At 45.2% G+C, this 23,152-nt stretch overlaps 1 protein-coding gene across 1 annotated transcript in view; it reads right to left on the reverse strand.

Moving 5' to 3' along the window:
* Positions 1-23,152, reverse strand: part of LOC147700848 (putative DBH-like monooxygenase protein 2) — a 477,613-nt gene that overhangs the window by 405,836 nt on the left and 48,625 nt on the right. The window contains exon 4 of the mRNA XM_086929749.1: positions 41-124. Within this exon, the coding sequence (XP_086785875.1) occupies positions 41-124 (84 nt within the window). The remainder of the gene's footprint in view (positions 1-40; positions 125-23,152) is intronic.

Genomic DNA, 23,152 nt, shown 5'->3' on the forward strand with positions numbered 1-23,152 from the left:
CATAGACAATGCACTATATTGAGGGAGTAGAAAGATTTACCTTATAGATATGATTTTTCTCAGCTAGTTGTGGCAGTGGAATGTATGCGCAGCCGTAGGTAGTTGCATTAGATGGTATGGAAAACTAAAACGTTGGGAGAAAAAAGATGGATGTTAAAATTTCACCAACCCTAGCTGGCCATAATGAAGCTCATTCAAATTGACTGTTATTAAAGAGCCAGGAGAAAATAGTGTCAAGACAGAAATCCTAAATGACTTAGAATTGACTACCCATATGAGAGAATTACATAGTGCAACCTTTTTTGGTTTAATTATTGAAAAATCTTGTCCTCCACCATTGCTGATGTAACCTTAAAACACCAGTTAAGTTAAAGTCCCAAATCAAATACAATGAAGTGCCAAGGGTCCAATGTGCTAAAGGTAAAGTCTTAAAGCAGGCAATGTACACCTATTGCTTTGCCACTCAACCTAAAGTGTGTGCTGCACCACATGCTGCAACACACATACAGATCTATCATTGCACAATATGACCATTCAAAATGATTTGATGAATCTACCTTATGAATTGAGGCTGGCATCCCTTTGAAAATCCAAGCAAAAGCATGTGAGTACAGAGATGGAGCCCCACAAGGGAAAGCAGACCTTCAACCCTGCATTCATAATCTAAAATTGCTATTTATGTGAGGAACAGGTTCTGCATTCAGAATAAAATAAGCATGCTGCAAGTGGACATCATAGGGACCCCTTTCTCCCTGTAAACACTCGCATTTGCCTGCAGCTGGTATTCACATAGTGGAAGTTGACTGCCTTGGGCAGCTTTCACTTTGTGAATGTCTGTGAGAATTAAGGTGTTTTACATGGTGTGGTTGTGCGACCTCAGCATGTCCTACACTAGCCTACCCATCTTGAGTCCAGGCAGGCTCATTTGAGAAAACTTTAGCTCAATCCTGGGAAGCTGTGGCTTCGAGGAGTCAGGTCTTGTCAAAAGTAAAGGTGCAAAACATTTAGTAGTACCAACACAGTGGAACAAGAAAGAAACACATTAAGAAACTCCAACACTAATTCACAAAAATGGCTCACATAGCTACAAAATCCACTGGAGGGATCCGGTAGTATAAATATTCAAGCAATTCGTAAATCACAGCTTTTGACTTAAAACTAGGCAAATATTGGCCACTGTCACGGCTAGCTGTAAATTTAAAACCTTTTGGAAACTTTTAAAGAAGTTGTGTTTGGGTACACTGGCTTACTTTAGATGACCATCTTTGGCAGTTAGCAAGTCAAGGGTAGCAGGATGGCGTATGTGGACAGTTACCTCAAGGCCCAAGCAATCTCCAGTTCAGTACTATAAAACCTCAATTAAATAATTATTAATAAATAAAAATATTCATTCATTTATTATAATTAAATTACTTCCTACCCTATTCCCCTATTCCCCTATAAACCCACAACCTGCTACGGAACTAACAAATGCAAAATTAAATTAAAATACAATTGATAACTACTAAAAACACCTATATTAAAAAACATAAACAATACTTATACAAAAACACATATCAAATACATTTAAAACATATACTAAAATACATAACACTAATTAACAAATCAATATTTTAAACAAATTTGGGGCCGATTACGGTGGCGGAAGGTCCGCCACCGCCAGCCGTGTGGTGGTGATTCCTCCGCCATCGAACGAAGATTCATCGCCCACCAGATTAGGATGGCGGGCGGATCCAGACCTCGACCGTGGCGTTACCACCGCATGCATGGCTGGCGGTCGAGATCCCCACTATGATGGCGGGTGGACTTTAGTCCGTCCGCCATCATATCCGGCCCCTATATTTTTGCAAATGAAATTAATTAATTCAATATTTTTGAAAACATTTTTTCTTACCTTAATGTCAATATTCTTGACCATGATATTCTTGCTGTCTATATTTCTGTGTCACAATATTTCCAACTCAATATTTGTGTAAATCGACATTTCCAACTCGATATTCTGTCTGAATACCCTCTCCAGTACCACGTGAGAGGTGCTAGTAATCCCCCTGCTTAAACCGGGTAAATCACCTTTAGACTGTGCGGCCTACAGGCCCTTATCTATACTTAATTTGGATTTTAAATTATTGAGTAAGCTCCTAGCAACAAGACTCCTGTCCAACCCCTGACAGTACTGAGGGACCTATGAGAAAACAGCTTGGGCATTCCTATGGAAAATAAGGACTTGGAAAATACATTGGACAGAATCCCTAAAATTTCAAGGAATGCCTGATTCATGCTGATTAACTTTCATGTTCTTCATCGGGCATACCTAACCCCAGAACTCATTAACCGATACTTTGACAAGGAGGCCGTGGGATGTCCATGATGTGGAGACATCTGGGTAGATATGCTGCACATGTTCTCGAGCTGCCCTACCCTGTACCACATACCCATACTGGCAGGAAGTCATTGCTGAAGTGGCAAAAATAACTGAGCAAGTGGTTCCTTGTACGCTGGTGCACTGTCTCCTTAGCCTATAACCCTCAATCATCTAAACCGAGGGTCACCAATAGATTCCAGGACCTTGCTTTCATATCGGCCAAGCCATAAACCACAAGATGCTGGAAGGCACCTAGGGGGCCCAAATAGTTGGTTGGAAAACGTAACTGGAAACCTTGGCTTGCTGCAAGAGTAGGGTATTACTCAGCTGGCAGAGCTGAAAGCCCTGATATTGGCACTGCAAAATACAGATTGGGAACTCCCCATACTCATAGTGTGGGATTCGTTTTACGGTGTCCAGTCATACGATCTCTATCTTCACTATTGGGGTCAAAATGGCTTCAGAGATTCTAAAGTTTGCACAATCAAACACAAGTTACTCTGGGAACAGTTGGCGAAGCTGAAAGAAGGCTTGCCATAGGATGATGTAATTCACACATTGAATCATCAGCGTGTTGGCATTCATGTTGAAGGGAATTCTTCGGCTGATGAAACCACCAAGGTGACAGTGCTTACTGTCGCCATTGCTACAATCGCTCATTCCAGCACTATGATAGAAGGGGCAATCATGATAACTGTCAAAGCTATGCATAACAGCTCTGCCTTGCCAAAAGGTTTTCCACTCAAGTACTCCTACAAGTTGGATGCACAAAACATCCCATATGCTCAAATTCCAGGACTGGGAGTTAGAGTAATATCAAACATGGATCGCAGATTAGGTTTAATTATGGCTGCGCACAAAGGTCTGGGGTCTGCACACTCAGGGCTCACTGCAACAATTTCATTATTGAAGCAGCCTTATTGGTGGCCAGGTCTTAATAAACAGACCAAGAATTTTGTTCTCAAGTGCCACATCTGTTAGCAGATGAAGGGTTTCACCGTAGCACGCCCACCTCAAACACCACTACTAATATCTGACAGAACTCTTGCATGTGTTTATTTGGACCACTGCAGCCCCTTACAATTTGACGGGGCTTACAAATATATCTTGGTACATTCATGCTCTAGATACCTGTGGGTTTGGCCTCAGCGCTCGGCTGACACCCAAACTGTTATAAAGGATTTGCGAGTCTACATAAGGACATACGGAATTGGCACATTATATTCCTAGCATGGTCCCGCGTTTAGCTTTTGGGCTTACAAGGAAGCCATGGGAATTTTGGGTGTGGCCTTGCAGTACTCCTCCCCTTATCATCTCAAGGGAAATTCAATTGTGGAGAGGAAGAACAGGGATCTAAAGCAATCCTTAATGTCTTGGGTATTAGGCCTGGGTGTCAGTTCGGTCAATCGCCTACATGGGATCCAGAGGGCACTAAACAACATGCCAAGAAAATCCCTGGTAGGCCGTCCCCCATACGAGGTCCAGTTTGGGATAAGAATGTGGACACCTGATGCTGATAGTGGCAGCACAGTGACGAATATAAAAACATTTGATATCAATGATCATTTGGCTGTTTTATAGGAACTCAATGAATTCCGGGCATTACAAAACAATGCCCACTTAAAACACACCATCACTGGAGAAGGGAAAGCTGTTCCGGCAAGACTTGCTGGATCCCGGAGGTTGGGGATCTGGTCAGAGAACGTATTGAGGACAAGAAAGAATTTGGACCATCCTACAGGGCACCTGTACCTGTCCTCGCTGTCGAAGGAACAAGAACTGACCTTCTTCTGCCTCTTGCCGGCAGTAAAAAAAAAGAGATTAGTCTCAATCGATCCGATTTAACCACACAATGTGGCTGATTCTTAACAGTAGGCCACGTGGACTCCTGGGTAACCACCGATCTCCTCTCGCTACCATACAGGAAGCTCAGATGGAAAGACTAAAAACTTTTGATGGCTCAACTCTGCGAAGTGAAGGAGTTATCAACAGTGGAATGCAGCTTGTCCCTGTTGAAATTGAATAAAATGAAATTACAAATTAAACACAGAATTCAATTTGGCTAAACACCCACGTCTATATGAATATGTCTTGAAATGAGTCATCTACCATGGTGTTGCATTTAAAGTTGCATGCACTCCCACTGGGGGTGCATGCAACATGCTAAAGTAATTTGAAATACTCGCAATAATGAGTTTTGTTTTAACCTATGGAACGTTTTAGGATATATTTAATGGTGGAAGTTAAGGAACAAAACATTTTTTTAACTCATTAATTTTGATGATGTTTTACAGTTTATTGTGTAGAATTGTGATTTTAAGTACTGTTTTATGACGATTTTATACGTTTAAGGACTGTATAGTCCAAATAAACTTTGTCTTTGAACTGAACTGAACTGAACGGATTCATCTACCAGTTCTACAAAACCTGCGGAACTATCAAGGATAGATGAAATTGCTTCTGGCTATTTCAACAAATGTAATGACTTTTCATCAGATCCAAGTGTGGCCGAGACACCGCAACCAACTGTTCCCTTCAAGACACAAATTTGTGGGTTCTACCTTTGGCTGAAAATGACTTACCTTGTTTATCCCTGGCTGGCAATTGGTGTACTTTTCCTAATGCTTTGGATTGGTATGGTAGCAGTCTATTACTTGCTCCTGAAAGCACATAACCTCCGTGAATGCTCTGAAGTAAAACATGTGACCTTGGTCTTGAAACCACACACATTATCATACCATGAAAAAAGAGACTTGTCCTTAGTGAACATTACAGCAGTTCTAGTTCCTGAGGAAATAGTATGGGGTAGGGTTTCCTTTGATGTGTATGGTCCTACCGAACTTTTAAATATTCCACATAACTTTAAAATTTACTTTGAATGATTTAATTACGTCTGATACAATCTTTGATGACTGGGACATTGAAACTGTTTGCACTATGATGTCTAATTTAGAACATTATGCCTCATTTGCACGCAATGAATTGTATGATTAAAAATCTAATTTTGACACAGTTTTTTGTTATCAGCATTATGGTGATCATTTTTGTTACAAAGCAAGTATCCTATGAAATGTTTTCATTCATCATCAATGGTAACATTACCTGACACCACCAAAAAGGTAGGTTGTTATACGTTTGCATAGATGATTTCTTATTTTTCTGGGTTTAATACTCATTGTTATGGGCTGGCACCAACATCTGCACTGAAAAATATGCTGACTAACACCAAGCTGATATCCTCTGATTCTTTCATTTCCCAGCTGTCTTTACAGGGTTTCATCTTCTGGAGGTACACAAAAGACAAAATCTGTCCGGGGGACTAAATATTGGCAGGTTCAGGGAACCGAGGACTTGTTTAAAGTATGCCTCATACACACTCAGAATATTTTCCTGAACACAACTGTGCAACAGACTTCCTGTCTTGTGCTAGCCAGGTTTAAGGATTTGAATAAACCTCTTATTCCCTCGCCTACACACTTTGAGGGTTGGAAAAATTATACATCATACAGTGAGGATACACTAGATGCCCTGATGCATATTGGTTCGTATAATTCTTCTGACCCCAATTGGAAGGGATGGCTGATTTGACCTATAGACACAAATAGTTGCCAGTCAAGATTAAGGGTTACCACCAAAGGGTTTAGTATCCATAGGACTGACCCACGCTATGTACAGTCAGAACACTTGGGGTGGTGACATCTTACAGTGTCGGGAATTTATGGCTTGAGTGGCTAAAAACCTTGACATTGTCTCAGGTGAAACAACACTTGTCCCTGCTATCAGCCAACATGGATCTTAAGGATGTTTTGTTAGGTCCCCTGAAGCCAGGTCGTATGAGCATCATATATGCCATTTACAATGAAATACCGAAGATCTCCCAATAGGAAGCTGCTGAGAGATTGCTTGAAATAGATATGGTTAACCTAGAAATGGCTTTGGCTGTGGTTCACAATGGCATGACCACTTTCTCCTCCAGAATGTATTCACTGGGCTACATTGTGTCTTCTGCTATCAATATAATGAAATAAGATTTGTCTATTTTACAACATGGATGATCGACATAGCTCTACAATCCTTGCGTTCTAGCCACATGCCCCGGCATTACATTAACAGCATTTCCATGTTTGCTGCATACAATCTAATGAACAGACAGAGGGTTATGGCACAAAGAGATGCAAAATACATTACGTTGCAGATTGAAAAATGTGACCTTTTTCTGTGGCTGAGTCCCCTCCACAGAATGCTTAATCCATGGCTATTTTACACTGCCAGTCATGACCTTCCAATTTCAATACTGCTCCAGCACCATTAGGTAGGCAGTTATGAGGCATTGGGTGAGGGGTTCATTCATGAGTACTGGGAACTGCCGTAAAGATTTGATGTAGGAATGAGGACACTGAAGTTTTTCTCAGTTGTTCAATCTGTGAAAATGCATTTATTGGATCTTTGATGTGCAGAGAGGTAACACTTCACAGAACTTGTAATAGTTCAGTTGCAAACTTGTCCTGCTTTTTGGAGGGCTCATCCAGCTGCAGTGATTCATCCAGTGTTTGAGTTACTCTCGAATGGGAGTTACTAAATGCTGGATGATCCAGGCCGCCGTGTGGAATGGTACCAGGCATCGCATTTCTAGTCATAGCAAGTTCCAGGGTTACTTGTTGTATGCAAGTATTGTTTCCACCGGCCCACACATTTGGGGAGGCACCACTATGGACTTTGCTGAATGTTTCCTTTATACGGTTTTACTCTCTGAGCATACTGAAATCATGCTTTTTTCAGAAGGATGTGGCCTTAACCTCAGCCAGAGAGACTTTTGACCTCTAGGTTCCAAGGTCTTCATCTGAGATAAAAGCTCTAGTCCATACGAACTTTCGGGGAAATGGTTCATTGTATCTTTAACATGTCTGATAAGAGGGGGATCATAAACGAATTTGAACGTATAGGCTTTGGACTGGTTAGCGCATTTCAGACTACTTTCGTAGTCATTACATCCTTGATACACTCCGTATTATGAAGTGTTTTTAGAGGGCTTCCGCTGGTCCTACTACTTGTAGTGGGCATCCTGATTTCAATCTATCTGCTTCTCAATGGACGTCTCAGTCCCAAGAGCCCTGCCGGTACAACACTTTCGTGAGCACATGGTGCTCCATCTGGGACCCACCTCGGCTTCGGGGGCTAAGTGAGCATTGGCTCCTATTGTTCAGGCCGGCATGATTTACCTGCATCTTGCCTGTGTTCCACTGCCTCTTCTGCATGTTGGATAGGTTTCTGACACTTCAATTGGTTGTGTCACTGGACATAGATGTACTCCTTGACCCCTTAAAGGCCCATGGGTATCGATATCCCCAGCGTATTCCCATGTTCATAATGGCATTTTTCGAACCTCAACGGAATTCTTCAGCTCCTAGTGGAATGGATAACGGCTCTGCAATGGGTATGCAGGTATCAGGTGCTTCCTTAGTGGCTGCTGTGGGAACTGGAACATGTTTTTCAATTGACCTGATACACAAGGTGTTGGAGAAACCATTATCTGCGAACGCGAGTGACAGTGATGTCTCAAAAATATCTAAATTGGAATGAAAATATAGCTTTGTTTTATTTTTCTGCTCTGCACTGAGCACCATGGCTTTTGATGTCCTCATTGAGGCTAATCATATATTGACTCCTAGGGGTTGATTCCGATGTCAGTCGGAGGGGCTCCAGGCGGCATCCGTGAGAAGCGACTTCATTTTGTAAGCACGATTTCCAGTCAACTCCGACCGCTTAACGAGTGAGCAAGTATAATGTGAGGATAGCCTTGCACTCTGAACGACCCATACCCATCAGTGATGCCATCTGGGTGACTCCGACTTTACCGATGTGCACCGTAATGGGCCCAATATCTGGCCAACCAAGTACAATGCGCACGTCGAGCAGCCGGACCAACTCGGAGCCTCCAACTCCATAATGCTTCGAGAAGTGGACTTCGGGGGCAGGCAGGGTCCCCCCTTCACCCGGGACCCTACGAATCCGTTACGGGGTGGAACCAAGGGTCCCTCCTACACATGCATACACATGCATACATGGCGCCACCGGCGCCGAGGCATTCCAAAGACAGGGGGCCCCCTTTACCGCGACCTATCTTTTTTGCTATGGGAGCCTATGCAAGAGGCATACAACAGGCCTCCCCTTTACTTCAATAGGACTCCAAGTGACCCGCCTCCGTAAGTTCTCTACTGCATCGTACTTGGTCGTTCGAAGCCACCAAGTGCGAGTCGCTCGGAAAGCTCTACGGGATGGAGTCGGCCAGAGGGCTTTCTCACCGACATCGGAATCGACCCCTTAGTGAATTTTTGAGAGCTTAATTTTTTTTCAGACATCCTTGTTCTCTTAGCACCTTCTAACACGTAATGTTTTTAGATGTTTTTAGCCGTTTATGCTTTTAAAAAGATTGTTTTAGCATCATATGACCTTAACGTCCTTCGGATGTGGAGTGGATGTTATACTTTATAAGTTAGGCCTATATAGTAAGGCGACATTTCACCTACATTCGTCCTACCTTTCCCTATATAAATGGTTTGGCGCTGACATTTTGCCAAGTTATGAGATGAACAAATGTTGTGTGTTTTTCTCTGAAAATTTCTCCTATTTGTTATGCAGGGGCTCACCTCTTAACAGAGACACACGCCGAGCGGAAAACGGCAGTTTGTGGCGCCAATTTCACCCTTCCAGCGCCGTGAGGGCAACGGCCGGGATAGCGAGGCTCTCCCACTTGCGGGACTACACTTCCCAGGTGCCCCGGAGGCAAGCGGCGCACCTGGAGCGTCATCACCAGCGCCCGGAGGCGCGATTTAACAGCGGAGCGCCGAGCGCTCAGTGGGGGCTCACCTCTTAACAGAGACACACGCCGAGCGGAAAACGGCAGTTTGTGGCGCCAATTTCACCCTTCCAGCGCCGTGAGGGCAACGGCCGGGATAGCGAGGCTCTCCCACTTGCGGGACTACACTTCCCAGGTGCCCCGGAGGCAAGCGGCGCACCTGGAGCGTCATCACCAGCGCCCGGAGGCGCGATTTAACAGCGGAGCGCCGAGCGCTCAGTGGGGGCTCACCTCTTAACAGAGACACACGCCGAGCGGAAAACGGCAGTTTGTGGCGCCAATTTCACCCTTCCAGCGCCGTGAGGGCAACGGCCGGGATAGCGAGGCTCTCCCACTTGCGGGACTACACTTCCCAGGTGCCCCGGAGGCAAGCGGCGCACCTGGAGCGTCATCACCAGCGCCCGGAGGCGCGATTTAACAGCGGAGCGCCGAGCGCTCAGTGGGGGCTCACCTCTTAACAGAGACACACGCCGAGCGGAAAACGGCAGTTTGTGGCGCCAATTTCACCCTTCCAGCGCCGTGAGGGCAACGGCCGGGATAGCGAGGCTCTCCCACTTGCGGGACTACACTTCCCAGGTGCCCCGGAGGCAAGCGGCGCACCTGGAGCGTCATCACCAGCGCCCGGAGGCGCGATTTAACAGCGGAGTGCCTCTCGCCCCGCGAGTCGCGCGCGGGAGCGCCCGGGGCGAAGCCCGGGCAAAGGGCGGGCCCTCTGAGGCACGAAAAGGCCAGGCTAGGCCTCCCTCCTAACACCATTCTCCGCAAACTAAGGTACTGTACCCCTTTGTGACTTGCAGGTTTTTACAGAGTGTTATTACCACGCTATTGATATCCTCTCCTGCTGCACAACCTACACGGTGTTATTCCACGTAGGGATTTTAGCGTCTTCTATTGCTACTATTCTAAGTATGGGGAAAAAACGGGTTCCGGTCCCAGTGGAATCTGTGAACACTCTGGATTCTTATCTTGTGCAAGTAGTTAATGATATCAACAACAAGCGCAGGCAATCCTTGGGGCTGAGTCAATCACCCATTATGCCATTAGTAAGTCCATCAACAAGCGCTGTTATTCCTGAGTCATCCGAACTACTGCCTGATAATTCTTCAGGGTATCCAGAAATACTAATCCCCCAAGATTTGGACCCAGAGGATAATGCTGACTCTTACCCCCAATCAGACACCCAAGTTCTGATCAATTTATCAGACAACATCATCAACGATCCAAACCAACATACAGACGCCACGGAAGTAGCACTTCACTCACCGCCAATTGTCACAAGGGCTGTCAGAGCTTGTCGGAAATCCACTGCGAAACGTGGGGGTAAACATCCCAGCAGGAAGAAGGTCGCTACACCAACCCAGATTCGGGCAAGGAAACAGCCCGATCCTGTCACTGACAGTGAGTTAAGAAGCACTACCGATGAGGATCTATTTAATAGAATCCAGGATATGATTGATGTTAAAATCAGGACTATCATCAAACCAATGCTAGGGAAACTGGACAAATTATCATCTGAGGTAAAAAAACTGGGAGAGGCACATAGTAAGTTGGCAGACGAGGTCGGAAATTTATCTTCCCTCGTCACAAATTTAATACCCATTAACGCAGAAGCCAATACTAATGAGAGCAGCCCGCATTCCATACAGCAAGGACAGTTATCCCCGCCCCCATTATCCTCACTACCTCTACCTCTACCACCATTACTTACAGAGGGTCAGGCTGTAGACAATTCAGCCCCTAGCATTAGTGCATCTGCTGCTATAGCGGAAGAACTCCAAGTGGACACTTCTGCCCAATTTATCTTGGAGGCTTCGCCGGTTGTCTTGGTGCTGGCCAACGTCCCAGTCTTATCGCAAGGCAAAGCAGAGTCCAACCAAGACTTAAAAGACAAAGCGTTATACTGGTTAACTAACAACATGCGTATGACAGATCAGGGCTATGATAAGCTGGCAGGCGATATTGTTATGTCAAGGAGGGTCCCATGGATTGGCAACAAGCCCAAAAAGTTCCAAGGGGATTGCGTCATCTTAAATTTTGGCAACGCCGAGGTCCTCCCAGACATTTTAAACAATATTTACCCGCCTCAACGACGTAGTGGCTCCATAATTCCTCTTACTCTCAAGTTCTTTTTTGATAAAAATAGGTTTACCACTTTACCTAAACCCCCAACCTATAATAGACCTTCCAACGTTGATAGATGGGGAGGGGGACCTAGACTCCGACACCACAACGAGTGGTCTCAATTAGCAGCCTATAGGGAGCCAGGTAGACCCTATCGCCCATATGATTTAAATATCAGGGCAACTTTGGGACAAGAGACAAGAGGGAATGCTTGGGGTTCTGGTACAAGGGACTTCGAATATAACACTAGGGGTCTAAGGCCTAAACATTGGTGGGGAAACGATCAGTTTCCGGTACATCCAATAACTCCACAACTTCAGTGGAACCTAGCTCCATTTGGACAGGCTCCATTTGGACAGGCCCAGGCAGCCACTCCCCTTGTGTGGGGATTCGGCACCGGCAATAGATTTGCCCCCTTGTCTGACCTAAATTCCTGCGACTGACTCGAACTAGAATCAGTCCAAAAACAGGCTGAGGAGCCCGAGCCATTACCTACAGGGGGCGGCCAGGTATTGCAACAAACAATAGCCGATCGCGCAGACGAAAATGCGCCAGTAGACCTAAGATCTCCCACTAACCACTGTAAGATAATGAGCTGGAATGTGGCGGGCTTAAACGCCAAACGCCAGGATCATGCATGGCTAAGCTTTATTTCTAAGTATCACATAATTGCCCTGCAAGAAACCTGGGACACATCGAATAACCTTTGGTGGGATGGGTACATTAGTTTTACTAACCCTGCAGTTCCGAGTAGAGCGGGTAGAGCCAAGGGGGGCTTGGCGATTCTGTTCTCACTGGCCCTAAAAGGCAGTTATAGGCAGATAAGCTCTGAATCAGACAATATCCTAATGATAGAGAGGGTGATAAGCAAAGAGTGTAAGTCTCTATATGTAAACTTTTATAACTCTAGGAATAGCGATTATAATGGCCGTAATATCGCAAGCCTAGACACTATCTTAAATATAGTACTTCAGGATAATAATTTTGTTTATGAGTTAATTTTATTAGGCGATTTTAACATTCATTTGTGTGAATTAGCTTGCAAAGGTAGTGATGCAAAGGATGCGGAAGACACAGCAATACAGGGCCCTCATTTTGAACATTCTGCAGAGGGACAGGAGTTGGAGGAACTTTTGGCCAACTTTGATTTAATTGAACCCGACTGCGCCCTAAGAACTCCAACTTTCACCGGCACTCTATATGGCACAGTGATTGACTACATCTTTGTAACCCGGGGAATCCTAAGATCGACTATGTCCTATGTCACTGTACCAACTCACTTCAGCGACCACAACCCGGTCCTCTTAGAAGTGGCCTGGGGCGCCTACATGGGGGCACCCCCAGCAACGGAAAAAGCGGCACACCCTTTGAGGACCACTGATCAAAATAGACGAGTGAAGTGGGCCAAAGTGATACCGGCTGATTTCTATAATAAATGTTTTCCCAAAATTAAAGTCCAAGTTGATCTTTGTAGAAACCCGGACACACAAGGGCATACCATAGTTGAAGCATATGAGGCAATCTGTACACAGGTCTCCAAGGAACTCCTAGTAAAAACCACCCCGGGAGCACAAGGCCATAAGCGCTGGTTTGATCACGAGTGCTCGAAAGCACATAGAGAACTGCTAGCGGCACTAAAATCTGTTCCCAAGGATAGAGCCGAAATCTCCAGGAAAAGGAAGACTTACAAAGTGACCATAAAAAATCGTAAAGACGCAATCAAACGCGAAACTTGGGACAATCTCCTCTCCGTGGCTGTACTAAAGGATAGCAGGAGATTCTGGGAGATTTTAAGGCAACCACTTTTTGCAGAAGATAACAATGCACCTATGGACTGTGTAATCGATGACGAAACATGGCTTGCCTTCTTCAAAAATGTTTATGGGGGGAATGATGACGACGGCAGTAAAAAGGTCCAGATGACTATTAGCAATGTACAACCCATTATCTTCAACCCACAAGAAGTCGAAAAAGCACTCCTGGATACAACTAAACACAAGGCACCTGGTCCGGATGGGGTCCCGGCCGACTTCTTCATGTTCTCTCCTAAGCTATGGGCCGAGGTTATGACAAACTTGTTTAACGCAGTGAATGGTAACTCGGCGCCAGCTACATGGGCCATATCCACGATTGTCCCTATTTTCAAAAACAAAGGGAGCAGGGATGACCCCGCATTCTACAGGCCCATATCCCTACTGGATTCAACTATAAAAATCTTGGGCAGAGTTCTGCTAGCCAGATTGAGGGAAAACATCGAGGACTGTGGAGGCCTATCCGACTTGCAATACGGATTTAGAGAAAGAAAGGGTACCATCGAACAATGTACTAACTTGCATCTTCTTATCTCTAAGTATACCGTAGTCAAGGAGGGGTCTGTGTTTCTTGCCTTTATGGACCTGTCATCAGCGTTCGATCTTGTTAATAGATCAAAACTATGGGCGATTTTGTTAGAGTTGGGCATTGAAGAAGCCCTGGTCTCCTTCATGGCCACCATGCATCAGGAACTCTTCGCAGCAGTCCGAGTGTCAAATAACGGCAGATGCACCTCATTATTTAAATCTTTAAAGGGGGTTCGCCAAGGCTGCATCCTAGCCCCGACGCTTTTTACCATCTACATTAATGGCTTGGGGGCACATTTGCGCAGCCTGAAAGCGGACGTTCCACGTGCAGGGGATGTGCAAATTCCGGCACTCCTGTACGCAGACGACGCCGTGCTGATTGCTCGAACTGGTGTTGGCCTTCAGACTCTTTTGGACGCTTTTGGCATTTTTATGAACAATTTGGACTTAAAGGTGAATGTGCTAAAATCTCATACCATGGTAATGGGGCGTGAATGTACTAAAAAAAGGCACAAATCTTTCTTCTGTAGTGGGGTCCCCGTCTCAATGGTAACAACATTCCCATACTTGGGTGTCTTATTTGATCAAAAGGGTACATGGGGACCACAGATAAAAGCTAAAAAGCTGGCGGTAGTCAGATCCTCCTCGGCAATCCTCGGATTCGCAGGCAAGTTGGGTGCTCGGCCTATGGAAGCTCTCTTAAAGATCTATAAGAGTAAGCCAGTGGCCATTGCACTTTATGGTTCGCCTCTGTGGGGCTATGTCAATCTTGACCCCATTCAGAGAGCGGAAAACAGATTTATTAGATCTCTTTTATCTGTCCCTCAGTGCACCCCAACATACTCAATCCATCAAGAGGTGGGCCTACCATACTTGTCCGACCTACTGAACTTAGCACCCCTGACCCTATGGTTGAAACTATGGTTAAACGAAGACCTCCCATTAAACCATACAATTTTGAAGGATGTTTTATCGTTAGATAAGCATAGCAGTATCCCATGGTTGGCATATCTAATCAAATCTTTTACCGACCTGGGCCGCCCTGAGCTCTTTTTATGCCCAGATACAATCAGGGTGGAAGACATAGGTTACATTAAGAAGGCCTTTATGAATAGGAAGGAAGCGCAGCGTGAGGATATAGAACTACTGAAGCCATCAGTTAGGTCTCATGACCTTTTGGTTAGCGCCCCTTCTATTGCATCCTATCTTATTTTTGTAACCGTTCCCTACCACAGGTTTCTGCTAACCAAGTTCAGGTTTAACCTGATACATTATTATCTTGGTTCATATAAGGGATGGCAGAAGCCAGATGAAGCCCCACCTTGCAGATGCGACGACTTTTCGGTGCAGGACACACTGCATTTCGTCATGTTCTGTAGCTTCTTCCAGGAGCAGAGGAAAAAATATCTACTCCCTGTCCTGAAAGAAGCAGGCTTTATCCAGGTCCGTCCTGCCTTGCTCTATTTACAGCTTTTGCCAAACCCCCGCACCACCTTTTGCATTGCGAATTTTCTAGTTGCCGCAGCTAGGGCAAAAGCTGCCGGTCACAACTCGCCTTAGTAATTTTTAAAGTGTCTTAACATGTGAATAGTATTTAACTTTTTATTGGTAGTTTTAATGTTTTATGAATATGCTGGGCTATGTATGTATGGGCATATGTATCCTATGTTATGTCTTACTGTTTATCGTTTATGTTTTCTTTGTATGACTTGTAATAAGTCGAAATAAAGATATCCTGACTGACTGACTGACTGTTATGCATGAGGATTCTCGGTATCATATCTTAATCTCTGCACACTCTGTCAACATAATCGTCATCCTTGAATGACGAGTCTGTTGTGGACAGTTACAATTGATTCAGGTTGATTTGCATAACTGCAACCATAATATATCAATCAAGGTAGAACCCCTTTGGGTACCTTTTTTGTATAGAAGAAGAACACCATCACTGGGCTTACAGAGGAGACACTACCATGCTGACACAGTGTCCTGCATGCTGAATCATTAACATGGTTTGATATCCCTTGCGGGGGTGTACTACTCAAAGACAAGAAGGGGTCCTTCATTCACTCCGCAAGGTAATAAGGTTGGCTTTCTCCTAGGGGATTCTTGGCTTCATACACCCACATAGATGCTTTATATGTATATACATGCCATGTACATCTAGGTATACTTAGATTGGGTCAGCATTAGTAGGAGTACGTAAAGATTACTGTTTGATATGCCTTCATATATCCACTGCTTTAGCGCTATGGTAGAAATCTATTTACTATTTACTCTTTCTGTGCTCGTAATCCTATACATTTGCTTCTTTCTAATGGTTCCTGCAGCACATATGTTTTACACTAGAAGGACGCAGGTTCAATAAATACTTATTCAAAATGCTCCATCGTTTAATCTGTGCATCTCTCTGAGGACAAGTGAGTGTGAGAGACTAAGCAAAAAGTAATGTACTGTATCCCCAATCCCTAAGGGTTTAGGGTTGTCATGTTCAGTGGTTACCAGAAACTATTCACTCCTTGTGAAGGACTAGGGGGGCTTTGAGTGTCACTGTGCGCTAGCATGACTATAGGACTTCATATCGTGCAGGGGTGTCCGGAAAGCAGTAAGGTTCAACCATGAGTTAACCTGTTGACCCTACAATAATGTTCAGACAGAGAGTGGAACCTGTAGTGATTTTCAGACATTAGAAATTAACATGTAGTAATTTTCCATTTAGTTTTATCAAGGAATTTTTACTTGGTTGGGCCCCATTGAATAGTCTAAGGAATGAGACTATTCTATTTCGAAAGGTGCTTTTGGAGAGAGTGAGGTCACTTCTTGTCTCATTCCTGGCCCTGCATACATTCTTAAACAAAAGATTTGCAACTTTGTTATTTTTGGAACAGCAACAGAATGAAGCTCCTCAAGAAGGAGAAAATGGGAAGCAAAATCTGTGGCCCTTTGTAGCAGTTGGAAACTAACTGATTCTATAGCCACAGGGTGGCTGCTTAGGGCAACAGTGGAAGTGGTGTCAGGAAGCAGTGGGTCCCAGTTATCTGATGGGAGCCACACACTTGCAAAGCTATAACTTGTTCCGCACCCACCCTGAAGTCTCCACTGCTGCTTGGCCAGAAGTCAGTATGGTAGCAGAATATCTCAGCCTGGATATCATAAAAAAAAATGTCCTAAATATTGGAGTTATTAGTAAAATATTTATCAATATTGTAACATGCCCCCCGCAAACAAATTTTTCATGGTTACTTCCTCAGCACCCTGTATACCTCCCGTACACACCATTATCCAGCGGCCACAATCCCCTGTACCAGCTGTTGATTGCAGGGGAGTATTACCCTTCCCATCCACCATTTCACACTACAGGGTGTATTCTTGTTAATTCGCATCAGTTATTAACAATAACAACATACATTTACATCAGCATGTAGTTACTATAGGAGAAACAATATTAACAACAGAGCACATGAGAAATAAAGCTGTAAGAGGCGGCCGCTCACTCGCTCTCTGCCGATTCCCTCAGCGCTATCCTCATCCTCTGAGTGATTCCCTGATTGAAAACTGCCGGCTGGTATCGTAGCGTTTCTCATTAGCACTGCTATTCTTTACTTGCATCGCAGCGCTTGTCCTCATTGTAACCGCCCGCATTTGACTGCTAACATTAGCTTATTTCATTTTGCACTGCGCTCGCTTTGTTAGGCTTCTACCGTATATATTGCTGTTTGTTTACCTGTGCCTTCTCTCCTTTGCTTAATTCACTTTTTGGCCCCAAGCTCGCCCAGCTCGTATTTTCCTCTACTGCCATTTTGTTTGTTGTGCTTTCGAGCAAGCCCCTCCTCTCCACCCCGCACCCGCCTCCCCAGCTGCTCCTCCCTTCCAAGGATTGATTACAACTGCCCCGTAGATTGAAGCGCTGTGACCTCCCTTACGCTGTAAGAGGCGGCCGCTCACTCGCTCTCTGCCGATTCCCTCAGCGCTATCCTAATCCTCTGAGTGATTCCCTGATTGAAAACTGCCGTCTGGTATCGTAGCGCTTCTCATTAGCACTGCTATTCTTTACTTGCATCGCGGCGCTTGTCCTCATTGTAACCGCCCGCATTTGACTGCTAACATTAGCATATTTCATTTTGCACTGCGCTCGCTTTGTTAGGCTTCTACCGTATATATTGCTGTTCGTTTACCTGTGCCTTCTCTCCTTTGCTTAATTCACTTTTTGGCCCCAAGCTCGCCCAGCTCGTATTTTCCTCTACTGCCATTTTGTTTGTTGTGCTTTCGAGCAAGCCCCTCCTCTCCACCCCGCACCCGCCTCCCCAGCTGCTCCTCCCTTCCTCTGCCCCACTCCACTCTCCATTTATGTCAGATGTCCCAACGCTCAGCGTCCACGTGCTGCGGCCGCGCCGAAGGTGCGCCAAAGGTAAGCCCGTCTACACCCGTCCGCGCCAAGGCCGCGCCCAGCGCCAGACCCCCTGGTCCATGCAATGCCCAGCCCTCCCGCATTACATACGATGCTTCCACCCTCCTAGCCCTTAACCCCGGCCGACTCCCCAACTGCGCCCAAGCCGCTCCTGGACACACCCATGGACCCTTCACATGCTACTCCTGCAAGTTCGACGGCACCAAGATAAACTCCTAATCCACGATCGCACAACAGATATCTGACTCCAACCACCTAAAATGCATCCTGCTCAACACCCGCTCAGTCCACAGACACGCCATCGCCCTCTGGAACCTGCTAGACACCACTTCTCCCGACGTCGCCTTCCTAACAGAAACATGGATGAACGCCTCATCAGCCCCAGACATCACCATTGCCATCCCGGAAGGCTACAAGATCATCCGTAAGGACCGCACCGACCAAACAGGAGGAGGCATCGCTATCGTCCATAAGAACTCCATCCGCATCTCAACCAGCTCAGACGTCAACCTTGCCAGCGCCGAACACCTTCACTTCCAGATCCGCACCGACCCCAAGACCACACTCAGAGGCACACTCCTCTACCGACCTCCAGGACCCCGCGCACAATTCAGCGACGTTATCACTGACTTTATCACCCCACACGCCCTCCCCTCCGAGGAATACATTCTACTGGGAGACCTCAACTTTCACCTGGAAAAGAGCAATGACAGCAACGCCACCTCCCTTCTGGACAATCTCGCCAACCTCGGACTCAAACAACTTGTCACTACGCCCACCCACATCGCAGGTCACACACTCGACCCTATCTTCACCTCCAGCAAACATGTCTCCTTCAGTCACACCACTATTCTCCATTGGACGGACCACAGCTGCGTACACTTTACCTACAATAAGACCACAACTCACAACCTTCCTCAACCTACTCTGCGAAGAAACTGGAACAAAATCACCAATGACCAGATCTCCTCATCGCTTCTTCAAAACCCCCCTACCCACTCCTCAAACCCCGACCAAGCAGCAATTAACCTCACCCAATGGCTATCCAACAGCGCCGACATCCTAGCACCGCTGAAAAAACGTCAAACCAAAATAGGCAGCAAAAACGCCTCCTGGTTCAACGATGATCTTAAGAAATCAAAGAAACTCTGTCGCTCCCTCGAGAAGGCCTGGAAAAAAGACCCAAACACCAGCACCAGGGACGCCTTCAAAAACGCCACCCGCATACACCACCAACTTATCCGATCTGCCAAGAAAGCCGCATTCAAAGACCGACTAGACAACAACGCCCACAACAGCAAGGAACTATTCAACATCGTCAAAGAATTTACCAACCCCTCAGCCAACTCCAATGACATCACCCCCTCTCAAGCCCTCTGCGACTCCCTAGCCTCGTTCTTCCACAACAAAATCGCAGACATCCACAACAGCTTCGACAACCGACCCGGAGACCAACCCACCCAACCTTCTGCAGGACCTTCACCCCCCTTGAACATCCTTAATGACTGGAACCCAATCTCCACTGAGGACACCATTCGTCTGATGAACTCCATCCATTCTGGATCCCCCTCAGACCCTTGCCCTCACCACATCTTCAACAAAGCAGACTCCATCATAGCACCACACCTCCGAGACGTCATCAATTGCTCCCTCAAATCCGGCACCTTCCCAGAAAGCTGGAAACACGCCGAACTCAGCGCCCTTCTGAAAAAACCCACAGCTGACCCCACCGAACTCAAAAACTACCGCCCCATCTCGCTCCTCCCATTCCCGGCCAAAGTCATCGAGAAAGCTGTCAACAACCAGCTCGCCGCCTTCCTCGAAACCAACAAATCCCTCAACTCCTCACAGTCCGGCTTCCGAGCCAAACACAGCACTGAGACCGCACTCATCGCAGCAACAGACGACATTCGAGCTCTACTGGACAATGGAGACACAGTCGCCCTCATCCTCCTCTACCTCTCTGCAGCCTTCGACACAGTCTGTCATAGCACCCTGTTACATCGCCTCAGCAACATCGGAATCCAAGGAATAGCACTGGAATGGATCACCTCGTTCCTCACCGGAAGAACCCAGAGAGTCCGCCTCCCACCATTCCACTCAGAGGCCACTGAAGTCATCTGCGGCGTACCACAAGGGTCCTCACTCAGTCCCACCCTCTTCAACGTATACATGAGCCCCCTCTCGGCCATCGCACGCCAACACAACCTCAACATCATCTCCTACGCTGATGACACTCAACTGATCCTATCACTCACCAAAGACCCTAACACCGCCAAAACCAACCTACATGAAGGAATGAAAGATGTAGCCGAGTGGATGAAGCACAGCCGTCTGAAACTTAACTCAGACAAAACAGAAGTCCTTATCTTAGGTACCTCCCCCTCCGCCTGGGATGACTCTTGGTGGCCAGAGGCCCTTGGAAAAGCACCCATCCCGACGGACCACGCACGGAACCTGGGCGTCATCCTGGACTCCTCACTCTCTATGAACAGACAAGTCAACGCCGTTTCATCATCTTGCTTCAACATTCTTCGCATGCTCAAAAAAACATTTCGCTGGATCCCCACCGAAACCAGAAAAACGGTCACCCATGCACTGGTCACCAGCCGCCTGGACTACAGAAACACCCTATACGCCGGTATCACTGCAAAACTCCAGAATAAACTCCAACGCATCCAGAACGCATCAGCCAGACTCATACTAGACATCCCACGTAAAGACCACATCTCTAATCACCTGAAAAACCTCCACTGGCTCCCCGTCAATAAGAGGATTACTTTCCGCCTCCTAACCCACGCACACAAAGCACTTTACGAACTTGGACCCGAATGCCTCAACACACGACTTTCCTTCTACATCCCCTCCCGCCAACTACGATCCTCCAACCAAGCGCTTGCTACTGTACCTCGCATCAATAAAACCACCATGGGAGGTAGATCCTTCTCCTACCTCGCAGCTAAAACCTGGAACTCACTCCCCACTCACCTTCGTCTCACTCAGAACCACCTAGCATTCAGAAAGCAACTTAAAACCTGGATATTCGACAAGTAATTCCCCACCCTTCTTCAAGCGCCTTGAGACCCTCCGGGTATGTAGCGCGCTATATAAATCTTTGACTTGACTTGACTTGACACAAAGAAAAGAGTTACAATTATAAAGAAACGAGAGGCTCACAACTTACAGCTGTTCTTATCAGAAAAGACAGATACATAAGAGTGACAGTTCATTTTAATGAGAGGATAGAAGGGGAATGCTTCTGCAGCAATAACATACTTTGCCTGGGGCACCAAACATACTTGATTTCAGTGGCGGTTCACTAAACATGGAAGCAGTGAGACAACGTGAACGGGAGGTGGGAGTGTGGGCTTGTGGGTAAATAAATGAAACCACTTACCTTCCCATGCAACTGTCGCCTCGGGACTACTCTCCCGATGGTATTCAGACAAAATATTGAAATGAAAATATCCCTGTATCAAAATATCGTCGCCAAAATATTGTGATATTGGAATATCGTCTACAAGAATATCATTGCCAAGAATATCTATTGTAGGTAAGTAATATCGCTTTTTAAAATATCAAAGTCATTTATATCGCTCTCAAAAATATAAGGGTTGGTTACGTTGTTGGTGGGGGTTCAACAGCGATAGCACTGTCTGACTGACTAACAATTGCCCCTGTGGTCTGCCCGCCACATCACAATGCAGCCGGTGGAGGCATAGGGTGGAGGGAGACACCATAATCCCCTTATGACTGTGGCTTCGCTGTCAGGATTATGATGTTATTTCCTACAGACGTTACATGTCGGCCTTTTCTGACATGGAAAGCCTGACGGCAAATGACTTTGGGGGCCCTTAGCAAGGCCCATTCCCCCATGGCCCTTAGCTGTGGGCCTAGGGGGCACCATGTGCCTCCTAAACATCCCAATGAATGTTTGTAAACATCCCTGCACCTTGAGGCTGTGACACGGTGCAGGGATGTTTACAAACATCCATTTCCCTGTGGATGCTTGTGCTGCAGGCCTTTTCTGCTTGACGCACAAGCTGCCATAATGAAATGTATGTTTCCTACTGGCATCCAAGTTGCGAGGTCGGAAAGCTGACCTATGTTCGGGCGGTTCCTGACCGATACGGTTGCATCAGCCTGACATTGTATTCAGTCCCATAGTTCTTTATGATATTTTTTTTTATTGTTGTTATATATCTTAAATGTATATGATGCATATTTTTTGTATATTTATTGTTTATTTTTTTTAATATAGTTGTTACATTTTTAGTAGATATGACATTTAATGTAATTCTTTTTTGAGATTTTTATTAATGTAGCGGATTGTGAGGTTATATGGGTGCAGGGTGGGAAGTAATTTTATTATAATAAATGAATAATTCATTTTAAGTTAATATTATTTATTTAATTGGTAATTCATTATGTTAATTGTGCAAATATTTTTTTATTACCATTTTATGAATGAGTTGTAGGTTTTATAGGGTACACGATGGGAAGTAATTTAATTTCAATGAATTAATAAATAATTAGTAGTTAATCAATATTTTTTATTAAATTGATAATTAACTATGTTAATTGTGTAAATATTTTTTTCTTATTTTATGTTTTGTTGGGGGGTTTATATGCATACAGTGTGGGAAGTAAATTAATTATAAGTAATACATATTTCGTTTTTCATTATTAATAATTATTGAATTGATAATTCTGTTACTTGAGGAGTGGGTTGTGGGTTTGTAGGGGTATAGGGTGAGCAGCAAATTAATTTTAAATAAATTCTAATTAATTTTTAAATTGATAAATATTAAATGTTAAGTGTGTAATTATATTTGGGTTAAGTTAAATTTTAGGAATGTTTTGTGTGGGTATATTGTGGGAATCAATTTTAATTTAGGAAAATCAATTTTCAATTACTGATAATTAGTTTATTGAAAAATATTTATGTTAGTGTGAATAGTTAGTTTTTTAAAGTTACGTTTTAGGTCTGGGTTGAAAGTTCTGCAGAGGTATAGGCTGGGATGTAAGCTAAATAAAAATAAATTGCTAATAAATAAATTTACATG

The sequence above is a fragment of the Lissotriton vulgaris genome, chromosome 7, assembly GCF_964263255.1.
Source record: "Lissotriton vulgaris chromosome 7, aLisVul1.2, whole genome shotgun sequence".
In the NCBI taxonomy this organism is placed as follows: Eukaryota; Metazoa; Chordata; class Amphibia; order Caudata; family Salamandridae; genus Lissotriton; species Lissotriton vulgaris.